The sequence below is a fragment of the Saccostrea cucullata genome, unplaced genomic scaffold (genome assembly GCF_032062105.1).
Source record: "Saccostrea cucullata isolate Sc308-1 unplaced genomic scaffold, CSIRO_AGI_Scuc_v1 ctg814, whole genome shotgun sequence".
NCBI classification, from domain to species: Eukaryota; Metazoa; Mollusca; class Bivalvia; order Ostreida; family Ostreidae; genus Saccostrea; species Saccostrea cuccullata.
In genome coordinates this window covers 22,302-44,450 of record NW_026941175.1, presented here as the reverse complement: position 1 = coordinate 44,450, position 22,149 = coordinate 22,302, and the positions used below count along the sequence as shown (strand labels likewise).

General features: G+C 33.9%; 4 protein-coding genes across 4 annotated transcripts; all 4 read left to right on the top strand.

The window, feature by feature from the left end:
• The first annotated feature begins 6,548 nt into the window (after window positions 1-6,548).
• Window positions 6,549-9,925, top strand: LOC134257345 (uncharacterized). Its single transcript, XM_062739972.1, has 3 exons — window positions 6,549-6,665; window positions 8,492-8,867; window positions 9,319-9,925. The coding sequence occupies exons 1-3, from the start codon at window positions 6,584-6,586 to the stop codon at window positions 9,785-9,787; spliced, it is 927 nt and encodes a 308-aa protein (XP_062595956.1). The 5' UTR covers window positions 6,549-6,583; the 3' UTR covers window positions 9,788-9,925.
• Window positions 9,926-13,473: 3,548 nt separating this feature from the next.
• LOC134257347 (uncharacterized) lies at window positions 13,474-15,501 on the top strand. Its single transcript, XM_062739974.1, has 3 exons — window positions 13,474-13,591; window positions 14,286-14,661; window positions 14,971-15,501. The coding sequence occupies exons 1-3, from the start codon at window positions 13,510-13,512 to the stop codon at window positions 15,419-15,421; spliced, it is 909 nt and encodes a 302-aa protein (XP_062595958.1). The 5' UTR covers window positions 13,474-13,509; the 3' UTR covers window positions 15,422-15,501.
• Window positions 15,502-18,237: 2,736 nt separating this feature from the next.
• Window positions 18,238-19,022, top strand: LOC134257358 (uncharacterized). Its single transcript, XM_062739986.1, has 2 exons — window positions 18,238-18,348; window positions 18,677-19,022. The coding sequence occupies exons 1-2, from the start codon at window positions 18,280-18,282 to the stop codon at window positions 18,977-18,979; spliced, it is 372 nt and encodes a 123-aa protein (XP_062595970.1). The 5' UTR covers window positions 18,238-18,279; the 3' UTR covers window positions 18,980-19,022.
• A 1,264-nt stretch (window positions 19,023-20,286) lies between these two features.
• LOC134257353 (perlucin-like protein) lies at window positions 20,287-21,818 on the top strand. The gene is made up of 5 exons (XM_062739982.1): window positions 20,287-20,388; window positions 20,596-20,696; window positions 20,935-21,025; window positions 21,310-21,562; window positions 21,720-21,818. Exons 1-5 carry the CDS (start codon window positions 20,349-20,351, stop codon window positions 21,751-21,753), a joined length of 519 nt encoding a protein of 172 aa, XP_062595966.1. The 5' UTR covers window positions 20,287-20,348; the 3' UTR covers window positions 21,754-21,818.
• Window positions 21,819-22,149: the final 331 nt, after the last annotated feature.

Here is a 22,149-nt window from a genome sequence, read left to right as displayed (position 1 = left end):
AAACCACTGGGCCAATTTCAACCAAACTTGGCACAAAGTATCCTTGGGTGAAGGAGATTTAATTTTGTTCAAATGAAGGGCCACGCCCTTTTCCAAGGGTAGATAATCATGATTTAGAGAAAAATTATTGGCATTTTTAAAAAATCTTCTCCTAAAGAACCACTGGGCCAGGAAAGATGAAACTCATGTGGTATCATCCTCAGGTAGAGTAGATTCAAGTTTGTTCAAGTCATGACCCCCGGGGGTAGGGCGGGGCCAAAATGGCCGATCAAAGTTTTACATAGGAATATATAGGAAAAATCTTTTAAAATCTTCTTCTCAAGAGCCACTGGGCCAGGAAAGATGAAACTCATGTGGAATCATCCTCATGTAGTGTAGATTCAAGTTTGTTCAAGTCATGACCCCCGCGGGTAGGGCGGGGCCAAATTGGCCGATTAAAGTTTTACATAGGAAAATATAGGAAAAATCTTTAAAAATCTTCTCCTCAAGAACCACTGGGCCAGGAAAATTGAAACTCATGTGGTATCATCCTCAGGTAGTGTAGATTCAAGTTTGTTCAAGTCATGACCCCCGGGGGTAGGGCGGGGCCAAAATGGCCGATCAAAGTTTTACATAGGAATATATAGGAAAAATCTTTAAAAATCTTCTTCTCAGGAACCATTGAAACAGGAAAGATGAAACTCATGTGAAATTATCCTCAGGTATGTAGATTCAAGTTTGTTCGAGTCATGACCCCCGGGGGTAGGGCGGGGCCAAAATGGCCGATCAAGTTTTACATAGGAATATATAGGAAAAATCTTTTAAAATCTTCTTCTCAAGAACCACTTGGCCATGAAAGATGAAACTCATGTGGAATCATCCTCATGTAGTGTAGATTCAAGTTTGTTCAAGTCATGACCCCCGCGGGTAGGGCGGGGCCAAATTGGCCGATTAAAGTTTTACATAGGAATATATTGGAAAAATCTTTAAAAATCTTCTTCTCAAGAACCACTGGGCCAGGAAAATTGAAACTCATGTGGTATCATCCTCAGGTAGTGTAGATTCAAGTTTGTTCAAGTCTTGACCCCGGGGTAAGGGTGTGGCCAAAATGGACGACCAAAGTTTTACATTGAAAAATATAGGGAAACCTTTTTAAATCTTCTTTTCAAGTACTTCAAAGCCAGGATTAGTAATATTTGTATGGAATCATCATCAGGTAGTGTAGATTCTAGTTCGTTCAAATTATGATCCCCTTGGGGGTTAAAATTCAACCCCCCAACTTAAATTAAAATTCAGTTCTGATCTGATATGTGTTTTTTCTTAGCTGATGTGCTCAGGTGAGCGCTGTGGCCCCTGCGCCTCTTGTTTTTATTGATTACCCGTTAATCCTAGAGTGGGACAAAAATTAGTAAAATTCTTCTGCCTGAAAAGTAGAATTATTACATCGTTTATACGCTTTTACTTCTTTTTTGTGAGAACATGGGTAAATAATAATCTATCCAGTTGACCTCAAAATTGTATTTATTTCATCAGTTCAATAATCTATAAATTTGGCCTACATATGCATGTCATACTGTAAACATCCATAATTTTGTATTATGGGACAATCGTAAATTCATCCAACAATCTTCTGATATGCAGATATTGATTGTTGTCGTTGTCATAGACCCTTAGTGACCTTTTGCCAGGTGAACATAAATTTATTTTAATACCTTATGAAGTGTATATTTAATGTCCTTCTTATTGGCTCCTTCATGAAAACGACACAATAAATACCCTTAAAGATATTGATCTAATTGACACAGAGAGAGACAGAGAGAGCTTTAAACTTAAAAAATAATTCAAAGTTAAGAGAGTTATCAGACCTTATCCTTCATGACATTGGCTTAATTCCTATAAAGATATAGGTCTTTTTTAAGAAAGAGAAAGAGAGAAATACAGAAAGAGGGAGAGAAAAGGAAGGAACTTTGAAAAAAAAAACTCAAAATAAGGAGTGTGATCAGGCTTCTGGGCCACCAACCCTGATATTTTCTCAGTCTGAGATTTGTCAGAAAATCTGATTTTTTGTCAATGAACTTTGCCACCAAATAAATGTTTGCTAAAAATCAGACTTATCTTTTGAGTTTTTTTTCTCAAATCTGAGATTTTTTCTCAAGTCTGAGATTTTTTTCAAATATGCGTGCCATTAACGTTTCTTCCGACTCAGCTGAGAAAAAAATCTGAGTTTTCTCAGAAAATCCTGAGATTGTTGGATACCAGTCTCAAATGAAATCTCAAAAAATTATTTTATTCTAAAATGATCGCAAATGTTAGGACAGTTCACAGTTAAACCCATAAATACACGAAATTAACGTACAAGTTCAAAAAGAAAGTTAATTTCCAATTTGTGAAAGGGGGGGTGTCTTAATTATACTCGCATGTTAATATCACCATACATGATATCAAGCCATTAAGGACAGACGAGACGTTCCTCAATAATCTATAAATTTTTTCCTAAAGATTTTGTTATTGAAGAACTATTACTTTTAAAATGTTTACTCACAAAAAAATTGAGGTACCTTATTTGGAATTTGTGCGAAATACCACACGGTGGCATTTCTTATACAATCCTTTGTGGAAAAATTCTTAGTTTGTTAAAATCACAATTTTAGTGTTTCAAATTTTTAAATACAATTAGAAACCGGTTTAGAAACCAGAGAGTAATTACAATTTTATATATCTTTCATAGATTACGAAGATATACAAAACATATACTTAGGAAACGTATCGTCCTACCTTAAAAAAGAAAAGTATTATCGGTATTCTGGTGGCAAACTATATAAAACAAGTATATTCATTAATATACTGAAAGGAAAAGAAACGCATAATAGCATAATAGCGAAAAATATTTAACTGCGTGCCCGAAAATTTTGAAAATTGGTATGATGCGTATTTTTGTGCACTAAAATAGCTGGTCAAAATTACTCAACCATGAAATGTAAGGCGTCACGTAGGGGAAGTGTTAAAAAGCCAAATACATGTGCATGCTGATGATGACAATTTTGTGATCACATTTTGTAGTGCCAAGAGATGCATTAGAGTTATAGACATCGTTTTCCGATATTTGCAGTCAGTATAAATTTCTTGCAATCATGGTATGGCTGACGGAAGTTACCTTTGGTCAAGTAATTGAGTTGCATAAGTGAATAAAAGTGAATAAAAAGGCATCAACATGTTGCTGTGCAGTTTGTTTTTAAATTTTCAACCTAAAAAGTTTTTAAGGTTGTCAGAGAGTAACTTGACGGTGACGTTGGCGCGTAACAACGTCACCGTCATGGTTGGGGCTTTTCATCATGCTACCTCGGTTATTGTCAAGTCATTATTACTGAAACCGATATTTTTACAGCGGACAATTATACTCATATTTTCACCCTAATACTGATCGAAACTCTCTGCTCTAATTTGGTACGCAAACTTAGCAACTTTACGTCGGTTTTACTCTCACGCGCGCAAGTACACGCCATATGCGTAATGTTTTTAGCATGTTCATGCTAAGAAAATGAAGCAAGTGTTTGTCGAGACTTCCTTACAAACATTCACGTGTATCAAATCAGCTAGATTCTGTGAATTCTATTCTAAATCGAAAATTCGTGGGATTCATTGGGCGGGGGGATTTGTTGGCGTTGGAATAATACAGCTACTCGAAATCATTAAGACTACCGTCGGAAGGCTTGAATGATAATCCTTGAGAAAGTAAAATCCTCTGGTGAACTCATTGCACAAGAAAATCAAGACTGTTACTGTTGCGCAAGGGAGATCATGAGAATTATTATTTTAATTTTGGGGGTATCGACATGTCAATTTCAATATCTTAGGAATTATCAGTAAAAGGCACACAAGATTTCGGTTACTTGTTGTTTAAAGTTGAATTAAAATGTTTGATAACAATACTGGAAAAAGTATTGTAAAAAAGTTTTAATATTAGTCAAAAGTTTGATATGCGTTTCTTTTTTCCTTTCAGTATATAAGAATTAATTTATCAAATTCATATTTAATGTGCTATTTGTGACATATGTCAAAATTAGATGCAATTCACAATGTTCTTGTAAGGAAAGGAAATATGACTAGACTAAGATTTCAAGCCACGTCTTTTATTTTTTTTTTCGGTAGCTATATTTTACTACAAGTATTTATTAGTCTAAATGTAAATTTATAAAATATAAGATGTAATCTGATTAAATTTATATTTACAAATATTTATTTTCCTTCAAGATAATATGTATATAACCTTCATGGATAATAACATTTTCTTATATGGTTTTACGACTTCATGACAACTATATGCAGTGACGTACATGTAGCATCGTTTTTGAAAGGGGGGGCAGCTACAGAAAAGAATTTTAAATTACCTAAAAAAAACTTGAAAAGGAAATAGCCTTAACTCGAAAATCATATTTCGGGGGGGGGGGGTCTTCTTTTTTAGGGTCGAATTTTCCAGTACCCATTTTTCCACAACACAATGCTATATTACCCTTATTTTACTTTACTGTTGCTAAAAGTTGGGGGGAATGGTCTTTCACTGAACATGTTCAATAGTAAAAGTTATGTCTGACCCCACTCCCCCAGTTGCTATGTGCCTGATAATAGCAATGCCTTGTGCTTATATTGTAAATCTTTGATTGTTCGCGTTTATTTTATTTATATATACATGTGTAAGAATAAACTTGACTTGTGACCATTCCGAGATACATATGTATAAATCACAATGAAATGCACGGATGGAAAGTTTTTGAAATAAAAAATTATCCATCGCATGGTTTTTAAAAATGTTACAAATTCATTACGCAGTGAAACTTGTATAAGATATTAATCAGTTTTTTATGATCGTTAGTCCACTCAATTACGCCAGATTGACTTGGGTTTTCAGTGTAACAATGATTATTGGTCAAGTTGTGCAATATTCTTTGTTAATCATTTATAAAATGATAAAAAAAAATACTTTCAGAGATCAATATTTAAATCGGCACAGAGGATCATAAAAAATAGAATGTGTTAGTTTGCTTCTTCGACAAACATGACAAAATTTAGCCGATTTTCTTATTTCAACTGACAAGGAAAGAGGGTTAGAAAATAGATATAACCCTATTATATATTAAACAATTTTTGAAAAAAAACCTTTAAAACCAAGCATGCACTTCTTACCCGTCACTGGATATGTTTGCTGTTCATCTTATCGCACTAACCCACAACTTTGGAACACACCCAAAATTTATTCGGCCTGTGAGAAATTAAGCTATATATCAGGTTGATTTTTTTAAATATAAATTATTTATATGAAAAAATCAATATTTTTATTTCCTATCTGCTAGAAAAATATCACTTACTTTTATTCTAAATACATAAAGGTCCTATAACTCAAACACTTTTTTGCTATGGAGAATTAATATTTAACAAAAAAAGAAAAACAAAAACAAAAGCAAGAAAAATATTGATTATCGATAAGTCATGAAAATTTAATCTTGATCCGAATACCTGCTTCACGTAACGTCACAATAGCGGAAGTGACGCCTTGTGTATGTTTTTGTGTGTTTATGTCGACAAACGAGGCACGACTACAAAGTTTTGATATGTTTTTATGTTTTACTTCTGTAGAAATATATTTAAGAGGGTTAATTAAACATGTATTATCTCGGATGTCATATTGGAATCCTCTCTGTTGAATCACGCAAAACAGCAAATAAAAGACGAAGGAACTGAGAGATTTGTTTTTTTTCCACAATCTAAACCTAAATAATGGATAAACAACTGTAAAAAAGGTATATTCAATCATTGATTCAACAAATCCTTGCATTTTTCGAAAAAAGGCAGAATATGGAAATATATCTAAGATTTTTCTCAAATCTCAGTTTACGTGCGACCAATCTCAGAAATGTTGGTGGCACGGCGGTTTTTTGGAAAATCTCAGGTGAGGCAGAATTCTGAGATTAGAGGCTGAGTTTTGAGCTGAGATTTTTATAGGTTGGTGGCCTCGAAGCCAGACCTCCTTCTTATTCTTCAATGATTTGTATCTACTGTAACTTCTGGGACTTTGTAAAAATACCTAACATTTTGTAGCTCTTTTTCCCCACACTTAAAATGTATCTTCTGCAACTTCGTCAAAATTCTTAACATTTTTTTTTAGTTTTTTCCCCTGCTTAAAGTGTTGTCGTCGATGAAAATGTTACACAGGAAGATGATATACTCGGAAAATGCACTTCTCAAGAACAGCAAAGCTATGATTCGTCTTTTCATATATACCACAGGATGAACCGTAGGGGTTGGATGGGGCCACTATGGTCGATCAAGGTTTTTTTAGTGCTCGGGTGAGCGATGTGGCCACTGGGCCTCTTCTTTAAAAAAATCTTTTTACTCTGAATCGGGAAGGGGAAAACACATATTATTTTTAAGATACTATGGTTAATAAAATATCACAAAAATTAATGATGTTTCACAACAAAAACATCACTCTTGCCTGACTAGCTTGATATCTTCATATCAATATATTCCATCTTGACCATTACGTAATTCCAACTTCTGACAAGGATCAAGGTCCCCGTTATCTGTGAACGGTTCTACCGACACAAACATGGCCGACGTGTATCTTTGTCTGCTACTGAGCATCGCAGTCTCATTGGCGCTGAGGTGTCAGGCAATAGACAATTCAGAGGGTAAATAATTCATTGAATTAATTGAAAGAATGTTTTTATTTCATAATCTTTGGAATTGTGTACTTTTTACATATTTTAATATGAATAATTCCTTTTTCTCTCAGCTATACAATCTTTAAAAAGGGTTTGCCATCATCTCAATATTCGCTATTAAGAGTTATTTTCTAATGTGCAAAAATAATATTTTGGGGGGTTTTTTGTGTTTTTTTTTTATTAAACTAGTATAAAAGTAAATAAAAAAAATCTTCTATATATGAACATTAAACCTAAGATAACATTTTTAAAAAAGCAAAAGGTTGGTTAGATTAACCTTTTAGAGATACATTGTTATTATGCATGGCTTCAGATTTGCGCTTAGGTATAAATACTTATGTGTACAATAAAAGTTTAGAAACTAGGCAAGGTGTTCAGTCTCAAAGACTAAATGTTAACTATACAAAACAATTCTAACTAGTGCTAATCGTAACGGGAACCGTTACAGATGTTCCCCAAACGCTCCCCAACTCTCTTTTTGTGCCATATTACCTGTAAGCTTCATTAAATAAGACAAACTCTATGTTTTTGAGACTTTAACATTTACCTGGAAGTGTACGAAGTTCATTCAAATTTTAGCATTGCATGCGTGGGCATGCGAATGCCTGTGCGTAATGACCATATCATTTTGTCTACACAATCCATATATTTTAATAAACTAAAAATTAAAGTATTTAATCCAAAAGTAATAAAACTACGTTCATTCAAGTGTATTTTTGATTTTGTTCATTTCACGTGCACGCACGTGCATACATGAGCACGGTGACCATACCTTCTTGTAGAAGATCATTACATCTATCTATGTTCTAAATCCCACCCCATATAGTTGAAAACCAAGGGCGTTATACCTGTTAAAAGTTTCAGCCAATTAGATTGCAGCGCACGTACACGCACGTGCGCATGTGCATGGTGACCATACCTTTCTTGTAGTAGTCCATTATATCTATCTATGTTCCAAATCACATCCTGTTTGGTTGGAAACCAAGGGAGTTATAGCTGTTTAAAGTTTCAGCCAATCAGATTGCAGCGCACGTACATGCACGTGTATCCATGTGCATGGTTACCATACCTTCTTGTAGTAGTTCATAATTTCTATCTATATTTCAAATCCCATCGTCTTTGGTTGAAATCCAAATGAGTTATAGCTATTTAAAGTTTAAGCCAATCAGATTGCAGCGCACGTGCATGCACGTGTTTTCATGATAATTGCCATATATCATATTGTAGGATATCCTAATGCATGGCTATAATCAAAATTTCAAAGCATTTCGTCAAAAGACAAAAAAGATATTGAGATTTTTGTTTCAGCCAATCAGAGTGCAGCGCACGTGCATGCGCGTGAGATCTTGCTATTTTGACCATGTCGTATTGTCTATACTTCTAATGTATCCTTATATTATGAGTTCTAAAGCATTTCATCAAAAATTTAAAAAGTTACATCTATATCAATGTAATCGGTCATTTATCATGTTGCACGTGCGCGCTCTTGCAAGCACGTGCGCCGAAAATGACCTTCGTTCCGCAAATCTACATTACATGTCTACTGACCCTAAAAACATTTCACCTTAGTCTGATGTGTAGTTTACAAGATCACTCGCGGACAAAATTTTCCCAGGAAGAAAAATAAGAATAATAATAATAAAAAACAGAGTAAAAACAATATGTTCCCCAACTTCGTTTGGGGAACATAAAAATAAAAAAAATGAATTAACATTTGTTGGAAAAGTTTATTGTCAGAACGGTGAAAAATACTTTGCCATAAATTATTAAAGTAGGATTTTGATAACTCCTAGATTTTGCTGCTGGTAAACTTGTGGGTCATGTCATCTTCAAAGACCTTGACGATGCATCCGGACTAGCAGCCAGTCGAAAATTCAAAAATGTCCTTTACACCCACAGTGATGGAGGCGGGGGCCCCTATATCTACGCAATAAACGAAACATCTGGGTCTCTGATCGCGACATTTAGGATTGCAAATGCCAAGAACCATGATTGGGAGGATATTGCTGTTGGTCCGTGTGGAAACTCTACCTGTATTTACATTGCTGACTCTGGCCAGAATTATCATTCCAAATCATCAGCCAACACAATTTACAGAGTGCTTGAGCCCGATTTCATTATCAGGAGCATGGATCAAGATCTACCCCTCGATTCTATTGCTCAATACACGTGAGAAAAAAGATTGACATCTGTTTGTATATTTCAATTACCTATTTCTTTTATAAAGTTATTCCAGAAAAAGGCGTATATTCAGTTAAAGTTATCTTTTAACCTTATCTCATTCAGAAATGAGGCAATTAAAAGCAAAATAAGTCATTTTCAACAAAAAATGATTCCATTTTGACAATACAGCTGTAAAACTAAAAGATTCAAAAAGAGTCAAAAGATACGCTTGTTTGAAGTAAGATGCATTGCTGATAATATTCAGTATAAATCAAAGACATTACATCTTAAATGTAAATGATATAGCAAGAGATATTAGAAAGTTAAGCATACAATGGTATTACATATATATGGTTTCTTTATTTAAGTGTACGTGTTTTTAATCAGGTTATTTAATTTCTAAACGTAAATCTTAAAATAGAATTCAAATAATGATAATTATTTTTTTTTACTTAAGATGGTCGGAGGAGCAATCAGAGACGTTGATGGTCGATCCCAAAGGGGAGGTCTACCTTATAGGGTATGTATGCAGCGGGCGTGGAATGGTCTCCCATCTCCCAAAAAGCGCGTGGGGAAGCCCTAACCCAGTCAATATTGATTCATCACAGTTTCTTCCCATTAATACCGACCACCATGACCCAGTCTCTGGCGATATTTCCATGGACGGTAGCAAACTCCTTATCAAATCAAAATACCACATCTTTTACTGGAGAATTGAGGGCAGTGACGTATTGGGATCATTGACTACGACACCCGTTGAAGTTCCCTATCATTATGAAGGAAATGGTGACTCACAGGCAGTTTGTTGGAGTGCTGACGGTCAGAATTACTACACACTGCCCGAAGGTCACAATCCACCACTTTACATATATACCCGGAATAATACTAGAAGTCCGGATATAGTTGGAAATCTTATCGGAAAGTGACAGTTATGTTCCTATTGCTTTCCATTTATTCAACTTAAGCACATGTACATAGCAGTCTTTATTCTTCAAAATGAAAATATTACGAATTAAAGATATTAACTAGGCCCAGTCTAATTTGAGTGTGCATAACTATGCGCAGCTTTTTTTTTTTTTTTTTTTTTTAAATTCATGTTGTCCTTTGTGCAAAGAGAACACCTTTGCTGAATGTTTTGATTTTAATACAAAAATAACATTATCTGGAATTCCTACTGGTTTGCAAATGTGATTTCACGACAATATGATTGTAAAAAAAACCCCGCTAAAACGGCTCTAACAACTCCACAATTTTCCAATTTTCTAAACAATGTATGTCGCTAAAGAATGACGCATGGCTTGCTTGTATGTTCAAGATGGATTTTGTTCTTAAAACTGATGACAGAACATCCAAATAAACGCATTAGAAATCTAAACATTGCTATTTTTTTTCGAAAAAATCGTATGCACCGATAATTTATCTGCACTGATATGTATTTATACCGTAATATGGCAATTTTAGAGGTATTAGCCTTTATAAAATGAAAAGTTAATTATGAATTCCTAGACCAACCTAGGTGATAAACTTTTACCAATTGGTCACTTTTTTATTGTAATTTTCTTTTACTTGATTGCAAAAGAAATTCCTTAGTCAGAAATACCAAAAAATATTGGGAAAATGTGAAACGCTGACGCTTTTTGACAAAAAAATTCCCATAGGGTCCAATTCTTAAATTTGATAACTTTTGAGATGCCCCTAAGAAATCAGGATGGTGCACATTCGTTTTTTTTAAATCTTAAAACAATAAATATAACAGTAGATATTGTAAAAAATATTATCAAAATCTCTTGAGTAGAATTGAGAGGTTGAAATTTCATAAGTGTACGTGTACAGATACGTCTTATAATTGAATTACCTAAATTCCTCGCGTATAACGTCATCAATTTTAGTGATGACAAGTTTTCTATACGTCTTTAGAACCTGTAGAATGGCATCTAAACGTAAGAAAAACGTGTAGCTTTGATAATTAAATAGGTCAATTTATGTGAAATGTAGTTGTTGTATATTATTTAAGACGTTTAGTTTCATGAGCACTTATTTTAATCGTGTTTCGTTGAATGCATAAAATCAGCATGACGTAACAAAATTGAAATGTTGTTACTGAGACTCCGATTACGGTGTACTCGTACATGATATACATTATAAAAATATCAACAAACAAATTACTAAAAGCGTGTACGTGTACGTCAAAGTAGATGCACAAGTACGCGTTAGTTTAAAATCTCAAGTGTTGTTCATATTAGGAACACTCGTCTGTTTAAATATGTGCAATTGACATTGATTCAATTTGACATTAATTTATCAAACTTATCAATACTTGTTTTCCGCAAGCATAATTCTTCTTATCATTTCATTGTGCACATTCACCTTATTTTTTTTTTCGAATGATTACATATACCCCTTACCCCTGGAGTGGGACAAAAATTAGTAAAATTCCTGTTCCTGAAAAATAAACCTAATGGATCCTTTTATACGTTTTACTTCTACTTTGTGAGAAAGTGGGGGAAAAGTGATCTATCCAGTTGACTTCATAATTATATTGATTTTATCAGTTCAATAAGTTTATTAATTTGGCCTACATATGCATGTCATACCGTAAACATCCACAATTTTCTATTATGGGACAAATGTAGATTAATCCAACAATCTGCTGATATGCAAATATTTATTGTTGTCAATCATAGACCCTTTATTGACCATTTGTCAAGTGAACATAAATCTATTTTTACGCCGGTATTCTATTCAGTGTATGTCTAGTTTCTCTTTGTATTGGCTCTTTCATGACAATGACTTAATACCCTTAAAGATTTAGACCTAATTTGAGAGAGAGATAGAGAGAGAAGGAGAGAGAGAGAAAGAGCTTGGAACTAAAAGAAAGAGAAAGAGAGCTTTGAACAAAAACAAATTATAGTAAGGAGAGTGATCAGATCTCCCCATGCTTCAATGAGTTGTATCTTCTGCAACTTCAGGGAATCTTACAAAATACTCAAGATTTTGTCGCTTTTTTATTTCCCTGCACTTAAACTGTAGTTTCTGGGACCTTATCGAAATACTGTAAAACGAGAAAATTTGCCGCATACATATTTTAGCGCAAACGCAAGTGGGAATGCATTAGCGCAAATAAATTTTAGCGCTTGCACTTGTCAGTAAAATATATGAATTTGATATTTTTTTTATCCACACCCGTATTTGACCTTTTGGTTAGTCAAGCACGGAAACACATTAGTACTTCTGTATATCAGTAAACATTCGTTAACTTTACCGCTGTACCTGTTGCTATCACAAGGACGTGGCACAATATTAAATATTAATTTCATTTCCATTTTCTATTTAAAGAAATGGAGTATTTACTCATTTAAAAGCATATTAAAACAATGCATGCATCGACAGAAAATTACTTTGATAAAACGGTAATCCTAATCAGGTATTGTCAGCAAGCTCAATCGCCATGCTTGATTGTATTGTTTACCTCGAGGCGATAGATGATTGACACGCCGAGAATCCAAACTATGAAGTTGCTAATGATAATAATCGTGTAACAACTACTGGGGTAACAATAATTTAATTAAATTATAATTTGACAGAACTTTCTGTCTTCCGAACATGTGCAGTACTAGTGACCCTTCGACATTACGTAATCGCGTGTTCCGGTTTACATGTTCTTATGTAAAAGCTTTCAACACACACAAAAAATGATATTAAGAAATCCTTTAGCCCAGAATAAATTTTAGCGCTCAGGGGCTCTTGCACCAAAGGGGCTAAAATAAGTAGTGCGCCAAATATTCTCGTTTTACAGTACTTATTTTTTTATGCTAGACTTTACATGAAAACGCGTTGTTGAAGTTTGGGCCATCTTAAAAAATGATCGTTTGCCCTATCCAGATTGATGGTCCTTTTCAAATCTTTGTTGATCATCAGAAAACGATGAATATATTTTGTCCTCTATTATCCCATCATTAATCTATTTGTTAAAGAATTAAACCTTCCTACCTTTCGATCATCTATTTTAGCTCACCTGATCTTTAGGCTTTTACATAGAAATGTGTAGGGATAATCTTTAAAAATCGTCTGATCAAAACAACAAAGTCATGATTTGTCATTTTTATATGAGGTGTAGATTCAAGTTTCTTCAAATCATTTACTCCGGGAGTAGGTCGGGGACCACAATGGGCGATCTAATTTTCACATAGGGATGTATTGGGATAATCTCTTAAAATCTTCGTCACAAGAATAGCAAAGCTATGATTGTTTTTTTTTATATCGAAGCATCCTCAGGTGGAGTGTATTTAAGATTGTCCGAAACCTGAACATTATTAGTAGGGTGGGGCAACAATGGTCGATCTAAGTTTTGTGTTTTTTTTTTCGTAGCCAGTGCTCATGTGAGCGATTTTGCCCCTGGGCCTCTTGTTTTAAATTTCATTTTTACCTTAAATCGGGAGAGGACAAACATACAATATTTGAAAGATGTGGTTTAGTAAAAACACAACACATATTATTGTTTTAAACAACAAAACGTCTAGCTCTCTTGCCTGACTAGCTTCAAGTTGATAACTTTATAACAGTATATTCCATCGTGACCGTTATGATATACAAATCTCTGACAAGGTCAAGGTCCCCGTTATCTTTGCACGATTCTACCGACACAAACATGGCCGGCGTGTTTCTTTGTCTGTTGCTGAGCATTACAGCGTCACTGGCACTGAAACGACAGGCCATAGACCAATTAGAAGGTAAACTATTGATTAATGTAATTGTTGTTTTCATCATATTCTTTAAAAATATGTATTTTTTAAACATGTTTTGACATGAATTGTTCTTTTTCTTCTTCTCATCAAAAGAAATCTTAATAAAGTGTCTACAATTCAGGCCCTCGCGTATTACTTTCGTTCTTAAGAGAAAATTTGTATTGTGTAAAAATCATATTTTTTTGTAAAAGTAAAATGACTGTAAGAGAAACTTATTCTTCATTTTGTTCAATATATGAACAATTAAGCCTAAATTTAGATTTTATTCAAAATTCAAGAGGTTGGAAAGTTTTACCCTTGTTTTAAACATTGTTGAAATGCATAAACTCAGATGTGCTCTGACGGATTTGAGCTTGACAATAGAAGTCAAAAATTAGGCCAGATTTCAAATCTCAAAGACTTAACGTTGTTTACACAATATTGAAAAAAAAAAATAAAGATAGGCATTCAGCATAAAATTACGCTGTTACATTAACCTAACATGAATTGCAAGAAATGATTAAATAAGAAATTCAAGAGCACATGTTTCCCTTTTCTGAATTTTAAATTTTCATTCAGTATTTAAATTCCTTGAATGTTCGACATTAGTTTATTACTAGTGTGGCATGTAAAGATTACATTATAATAATGTTAGATTCCTCCAAGTGATATCAAAAAGATGTCCGATGAAATTTTTTAGTTCCAGCATTTGCTGCTGGTAAACTTGTGGCTCATGTCATCTTCCGAAACCTAAGCGATGCATCCGGGCTAGCAGCCAGCCGAACATTCAAAAATGTCCTATACACCCACAACGACGGAGCAGGTGGCCCTAATATCTACGCTATAAACGCAACATCCGGGGCTCTGATCGCGACATTGAGGATTGCTAATGCCACGAATCATGACTGGGAGGACATTGCAGTAGGTCCGTGTGGAGATTCTAGTTGCATTTACATTGCCGACTCTGGTAACAGACATTCCACATCCGCCAACACAATCTATAGAGTGCTCGAGCCCGATGTTATGAATATGAACATGGATCAAGTTCTACCCCTCGATTCCACCGCCCGATACACGTAAGAATAAAGCATGACCTATGTTTGCATATTTTTATTTTTGCTTTTCAAAAGTCATTCAAAAGACATATAAAGTAAAACAGAGTTATCTTTTCTTTTGACTGTAAAGCTTACAGATACAATGTACAAGTAAATGATTTAAATGTAGAAAGATACATAAGGAAGTAAAGCAAAGCATGGTATAATTTAACGCTAAATTATTTACTTTTATGTATTTTTGTTAATTATGCTCATACCAATAAAATTAATTTATAAACCCCAATCCTCAGTTGAAAAATTAAATATCTACAAGTAAACTTTCTCCATAAGATGGTCAGAGGACGAATCGCAGACGCTGATGGTCGATCCTCAAGGGGAGGTCTACCTGGTAGGAAATATATACAGCGGACGTGGAATGGTCTCCCATCTCCCAAAGAGTGCGTGGGGAAGTCCTAACATAGTCAATATTGATACAACCCAGTTTCTTCCTATTCATACCCACCACCACGACCCAGTCTCTGGCGATATTTCCATGGACGGTAGCGAACTCCTCATCAAAACAAAATCCAACATCTTTTACTGGAAGATTGATGGCGGTGACGTGATGAACTCGCTGACTAAGACACCCGTTGAAGTTCCCTATCATAATGCAGGACTTGGTGAGGCAATTTGTTGGAGTGCTGACGGTCAGAATTACTACACACTACCTGAAGGTCACAACCCAGCACTTTACATATATTCACGTATCAATGCAGGGAACCCAGGCGTAATTGGAAAATGAAATTTGTCTAAAGTTGTTGACAATTCGGTTTTGTTGTTTGATAAATATGTGATTTGCTTTTATATCGATAAATATCATATTAAAAACTTACAAGTCTTTGGTTTTATAATGTGTAGCATTTTGACCAAATCTCGACGGCCAAGGACAGTCTTCTCTCATTAGAATTTTATAAGTGTGGTAATTTCTAACGTGATGACTTTAACTTTTCTATCGTCAACGTCCCTTACTTATGTAGCAATATACCTTCATCAACTGTATAGCAGGCTCATTTAAAAAAAACAAACTTTTTTTTCGTAGGTTTCATTGTCGATAGAATGACTTTGTCAGCAAATACAATTTATCGTTGAGTCAAATTCTGACTGATGGTTTTCATACTAATTTTAGTCCATTATTTATACACTGAATTGACGATTTTCCCGTTATTTCCCGATCATGACAATATGAGCACATGGCTTGTGTGACCGGTCGACAGAGGATGATCACTCCTCCATGGCACCTGATCACACTTCTGATGTTTTGGAGGTCCGTGTTTGCTCTGCTCCTATTTTGTATTGCTTTATGGACTTCTGATCTTGAATACTGTTTGTTATCTTCATATGTATATCAGAAGTTAGGGATTGGAATTAAATGCAAGTTTATTTCTTTTGTATTACCATAAAGGCTCAGTTTTTTATTAAATAGTTTACATATTTTTGTTGTGGTAGTTTGAGATCAATAATCTATCAGCTTTCATCACTTGTAAAAAGAGAAACAATCAATGGCACCAGAATTGTCCTTAAAGTATGTCCTGGAATGTACACTGAAATAATATGCACTTGAATAACATTGCATATACTCTTTTAAAACAATTATCGCTAACTTCAGCATTACATGTAAACCATGATTACAGCAAATAACGTTCTCTTGCACAGTCTATTCCGTGGGTTATTGTTGTGCTTCGACAACATTTAAGGACAGATATTTAGAAGATTTTTTTTTTCAAAAAGCTAAAAAACGTACATCAATATAAGTTAAGAAAATGAATTAATTGAACCGAATAAGTTTTAATTTTTCCTTCAAATTTTTCACAATTTGATTTAGCATGACAAAGAAAAATCATAATAGACCACAATGAATGGTTGAATACACGGTTCATTGAGACAAAGACTTGAAGGAAGCTTAGTCATTAATTGAATGACTTGTTTTAGTGAATGAAGAGAGATGTTCGTTCTGTTGCCCAGTGAAAACAACCTGTGGATGAAATGTGATCTTACTTTTTTGGAATTTGATGTTGAAGATCGCCATCTTACACTTAGAAAATATGTTGAAAATCATAGCAATAATACAATTTTAAAATCACTTAAATATCGTTTACTTTAGACTTTAAACATATCAGATATCATAAAAAAGAAGCGCCAATACTTTGTCAACATTGATTAAACGACGCTCCCAAGTCAAAAGGTCCGGTATACATGTATGATGGTCACCAAGCTCATTCTGGATAAGGATATCGTTTTCCACCCATAGGTTTGCCAAGATTTGGCCATTTATGACAAACGGATTTTTTTGTTACAAAAAATAATTTGTTTGAAACATGGAGCTAACAAATAGTTTTCAAGGTCCATAAAGTCAATAAAACAAATCAAAAAAGGAGCAGAGTGAACACTGACCTCCAAAACAGGAGGTTGGATCAGGTGCCATGGAGGAGTGAGCATCACCTGTCGACCGATAAGAAGTTGGTGGTTTAGGGGGCGGATGTTACACAGTGAAACTATTTCCTCTGCAAAACTTTGATAAAATTCCAGTGTCTACATGTAACACGTGAGTTAAATTTTGCCTGTATTATATCAAAATTACATTCTTTCATCCATATTCAATTAATCAGAAAATCACTTTATCTTATTCTTCAAAATACTTGTAGAAAAAGTATAGATCAGAGACGTATAAAGCGATATAGCTAAATTTAGCTAAGAAACAGGTCTCGAACAGAATGATATTTGAATCAATACCAGTTGATTAGAAGATCAAGAGGTGAAAATTCAGAACTAAATATAATATAAATGAAAATTAATCAATATTTCAATGTTCAAGAACTACGAAAAACGCTAGACTTTTGAAAACGTAACATATTTCGATTTAGAATAATCTCTTCTTAGACACTCACTGTCTGCATCGTCACAAATTAAAGCTTGATGACGCTTTTTCTCTCTTCTGAAAAAATCAACTATGCTTTTGCCAAAGTAATTTTACAATATAAAATACAACACAAATAAGAATATTGATAAAAAAAACAAACATTTTCCCCTGCATTATATATTATACATAATGAGCACACTATCTTGGATCCAATGTGCATTTTATCACATTTCTCGTACTCTTAATGATCATATGTTAAACATATCTCAGATCCTGATCGCAGTGACATCAACACCAAAATGTAAACCAACTTGGCTCAGATAATTATTTAAGAATATTTTTAAATTTGCAAGAATATTAAAAAAGCTGTGCATGTTTTTTTTTCAAGGTGCGTTAATATGGACAATGTTAACGCATATTTTGGAATGAAATACTATTTCATATAAGTTCGTTAACTTGAATTTGTCTCGAATTGAGAGCATTCTATTTTGTTTTAAATTGCGGAATTGTTCAAAGTGAGTTGTATAAGTCCTACCGCTATCTTTCGGATTCATTATTTGGGCAAAAATTTTATTAACTTTTTAAAATTAATCCATGATTAATGAGCATTTATACATGTTAACCAGAATAATTTTAAAAACATTTTATACATGAATATATCATACAAGATAAAGAAATTGAATTAGATTTCGTATTCTGTGAATGAACAGGTGGCGCTACCTTACAGATCTATTGAATGAACAATGGCCGCCAAAACAATAAATCTCATTGTCATTTCTCTGCTTGTTAATGTTATCCATCTTGATGCACAGGTAAGTTCATTATCTATTAGAAAATATTGCTTTAAATGTTCTTCCTCTTAACACCCGGATGTATTTATATGGATAATTTCTCTTGAATAGTTGTTATTTTGATTTTTTTAAAATAAATTAACACAGTAGTTGAAAAAGGTATTGTTAGTAGCTGTAAATCATAAATCGCTTTCTTCTACGATAAATTTCCCTTATTTTGCTTTATGTACTATTAGCAATAAGATACAACCAAGTCAAAAACTATTTGTACATTTATTAGAGAAAATTAAGCAGCTGCTTTACTGTAATGTTCACAAAGATAATAAAATAGTTTTTTTTATTGTTGTAGGACAACATACGCTGTGATATGAGTGACCGTTATGGGTCATGCGATGCAGGATTCTGTTGTGTCAGAGACCAGTTCTTAGCCTCCTACGTCTACTGCAAACGGATTCCAACGAACACCCATCACTGCATGACCGTGGTCTCCGAATCAGAATGCGCATGTGCAAGTAACCTAACATGCGTACCAAACATTAATTTACCAACTTTTACGTCTGTTTATGGTAAATGTCAAGGGAATTCCAGCACTGACATACCAGAAACCACAACGACGGCTGCTTTCCATAAATCCATGAAGCCCCATGTCTAAAGATGACCCACAAGGAGATTGTTTTGATGATAAATAGGTTCACGATTAAATTTTCTTGAACAAAATGAGTTTTTAATGTTTTTCATGTAATTTGATTCTTCATATTAGTTGTTTGATACATATAAGAATCAATGAAATGGACCATTTTTGCCCGGCAAAACTACAGTAGTATACTGTATACAGTGTTATTTTCGCCCCGTGTTATTTTCGCCCTATTACATTTTCTAACAATTTTGCCCTGTTTTTACTTCGTCCAGTATAGTTCTGTTTAAAAAATTAAACTGTGTTCTTTGAATTTGCTCTGTTTTAAATTTGCCCAATTGTAACAAGGGCGAAAGGGGCGAAAATAAAACGGGGGCAAAAATTTCCCTGTTTACAGTATATGCTCTATTTACAAAGCTACTTTTTGCAAAAGTTTATCTGAAAAAAAGCTATGGGTGATCTAATAAGAACACTATTAGCAGTATTACTTGTTGGGTTTTTTTTTTCATAATTTTGAAAAACTTCCAAATGTACCAAACGCAGTGCTGTTGGTTGAAGTTGTAATATGGAGAATTATGGTTATATACTTGTCCCATATTTTCCATTTTATAACTTTTTGATTGCCTATGGTTTAAAGAAAAAAATCTCGAAACCCATAAATTTCGAAATTTCTAATCCCTCAACTTTTGCTATTTATTTACACGATGCATTGTAAATTGCCTATATAAATAATGAGACAATTTTCCTTCCACGTACGTGTATTTGTTCCAAATCAGGTAGATTTTTTTTTAATTTAACATTTTGCAAAAAGAAAAGAGGAAAACATTCGTACAAGAATATCTGTCGGAGAGACTCAAGGCAACATTTGATATCGATCCCTATGCAAATAACGTTTCTTCCGTTTAAAATACTCGCCGACAAACAAACACACACGCATACTAATGCATAACAATATCCTCTCTTTTTACCTAACATTGGTATAAAAGTATAATACCATCATCAGGATAAGATGAATGAATTCTCTTTGGAGAGACAAATATTATACCCAATCCATCTCTAGCACTGAGTTCTATACAATCCAAAGCTTTTTTGCTATTCCGTCATTTTTTAAAGAAAAAAATCAAATTACTCTTGCATCAATATATATCTACACATATGATTTTTCTTTTTGATTATGAGCCATAAGCTGATATGAACAATATAAAAATTCTAAAGAAAGATATATATCTAGGAAATAATAATGATAGTTATAAATAATCTAAGCGTGTCCCCAAAAATATTATTTAATTAAGGCATTTAATAAGATTGTTTCACATTGAACTTCTTGTGTAATAGAGGCCTTAACTTTCCGACAATACGTCGGACTGATAAGACATTTGTGATCAAAATGGCGAACTTTTTAGGAACAGCCGTGGTGTTTACCTGTTGTGAGTATTTAATAATTATTCAAAAATAAATATTTTTAATTTAATGTAAAATGCCTACAAATCAACAAAACTTAATTTTAATCTTCAATGAACAATCTTAAAATATCTTAAAATTAAGAAATAAGTACCTACACTTATTCCGGAAAGTCTTACATGTAAGGGACTGCTATTCTCTGTATTGTCTTCAAAATATTTCTCTGCATCTAGGTGCCCTGGTTGTTTTTGGCTCCTGTCCGTTGGAATGGTCTGAGTTTCAAGGAGAGTGTCTGCATTTCAGTAGATCCGCCAGAGGTTGGGTTGACGCGGCAGTGAGTACATTGGTATTCCGTACAGTATTACGAGGAGACCCTGTCTAAAAAATTTCATAAAAACACCTTTTGTGTAACGTTAAACATCTACATATATTATTTGCAATTAAATAAATGATATAAGAAAAAAAAATAATTTATACGTGGTTATAGGATGCACATGATTTGCTTCAAAACAATATGATTTGTGAAAATTCTAATCTTGAAAAAATGCACCTTTTAAAATTTCCCATTGTAGAAAGAATGCAGAAAAATGGGAGCCTACCTGTTCACAGATGACAATGAGGATAAACATAACTTTGTCACTCAAATCCTGACTGTTCTACATGGTCAGTTAATATTATTATATATTATGATATATAATTGGGATGAGGAGGGGGTTTTAGCTACATGGTTATTTGAATCAAGAAAACATTGAAATGTTATCTTAATGCAAAGATGTAAATAGATTAGAGAGGGGAACATGAGTACATGATTATGTACTTTTTAATAACAAAGCGTAAACATTTCTTGAAATAAAATCCATCTTCTCTTTAATACACTGTACATGAAAAAGACATGTTGTATATGTACATGTGTATATGGTATTATATTTTTAACTTTCTGCTTGCAGAATTTCGTGAGACCGCATTTTGGGCCGGTGCCGATGATTACATTTTCGAAGGCCAGTGGCGTTGGATGGAAACCGGAACCGCTATAGGGCCATATACAAAATGGGCAGCTGGGTATCCTTCTAAAAACGAAACTACAAACTGCCTCGTTATGAAGTTTGTAGGTACCGACCTGTTTTGGATGGACGATAATTGTACCCCATACCATCACGGCAAAGAATATGGCGGAAATCATTATTACGTTTGTGAAAAACCGTATGTACTCGATATTGTAATTTTTTCTGTAAAAATACTACATTTTAAACTAGAATTAAAAGAAAGCTTACATGTACAAAGGAAATTATATGCAAATTACAAATGGACTGAAGACATTCTAGTTTGAGCTTCACAATGACATTTTTATAATTTTCAGATCTGACTCTGGTGGATCAAGTGTTATTGGATGAAGAACATTCCTCTTTTGTTCATTTAAACGAAATAGAGAAACGAATAAAAGAAATTCGGTTTTTGATTTCCTAATTGTATGTTGTTTAACATCGTATTCGATAGACCAATATAGAGACTTCAATATATTTGTTGGATGCCATCATATTTTGACCTTTACACGACGCAGTCATTGAGCAGTAATGTATCTTTATCGTGTCAATGTCTACCGTGACACAGGGCCTTTCTTTTTAAGGTCTCAATCGAAGGACCAGCGACGTTCACTTCGAGGTGCCGAGCCTTGGCTACCTACCGGCACTTAAGCCAGGTGAGCTGAGATCTCACGACCTTCCAAGAACGCCCTTTAGCTTTTAAATACTTACTAAATCTATTCAGTGACAAGTCATACTTCATGAAAA

Coding starts and splice junctions, on each gene's coding strand:
- LOC134257358 (XM_062739986.1), top strand. CDS start 18,280: ATGGCCGCCAAAACAATAAATCTCATTGTCATTTCTCTGCTTGTTAAT. Junction 18,349..18,676: donor TTATCCATCTTGATGCACAG/GTAAGTTCATTA, acceptor TTATTGTTGTAG/GACAACATACGCTGTGATAT.
- LOC134257345 (XM_062739972.1), top strand. CDS start 6,584: ATGGCCGACGTGTATCTTTGTCTGCTACTGAGCATCGCAGTCTCATTG. Junction 6,666..8,491: donor GGCAATAGACAATTCAGAGG/GTAAATAATTCA, acceptor GATAACTCCTAG/ATTTTGCTGCTGGTAAACTT. Junction 8,868..9,318: donor GATTCTATTGCTCAATACAC/GTGAGAAAAAAG, acceptor TTTTTACTTAAG/ATGGTCGGAGGAGCAATCAG.
- LOC134257347 (XM_062739974.1), top strand. CDS start 13,510: ATGGCCGGCGTGTTTCTTTGTCTGTTGCTGAGCATTACAGCGTCACTG. Junction 13,592..14,285: donor GGCCATAGACCAATTAGAAG/GTAAACTATTGA, acceptor GAAATTTTTTAG/TTCCAGCATTTGCTGCTGGT. Junction 14,662..14,970: donor GATTCCACCGCCCGATACAC/GTAAGAATAAAG, acceptor TTTCTCCATAAG/ATGGTCAGAGGACGAATCGC.
- LOC134257353 (XM_062739982.1), top strand. CDS start 20,349: ATGGCGAACTTTTTAGGAACAGCCGTGGTGTTTACCTGTT. Junction 20,389..20,595: donor AGCCGTGGTGTTTACCTGTT/GTGAGTATTTAA, acceptor CTCTGCATCTAG/GTGCCCTGGTTGTTTTTGGC. Junction 21,563..21,719: donor TATTACGTTTGTGAAAAACC/GTATGTACTCGA, acceptor TATAATTTTCAG/ATCTGACTCTGGTGGATCAA.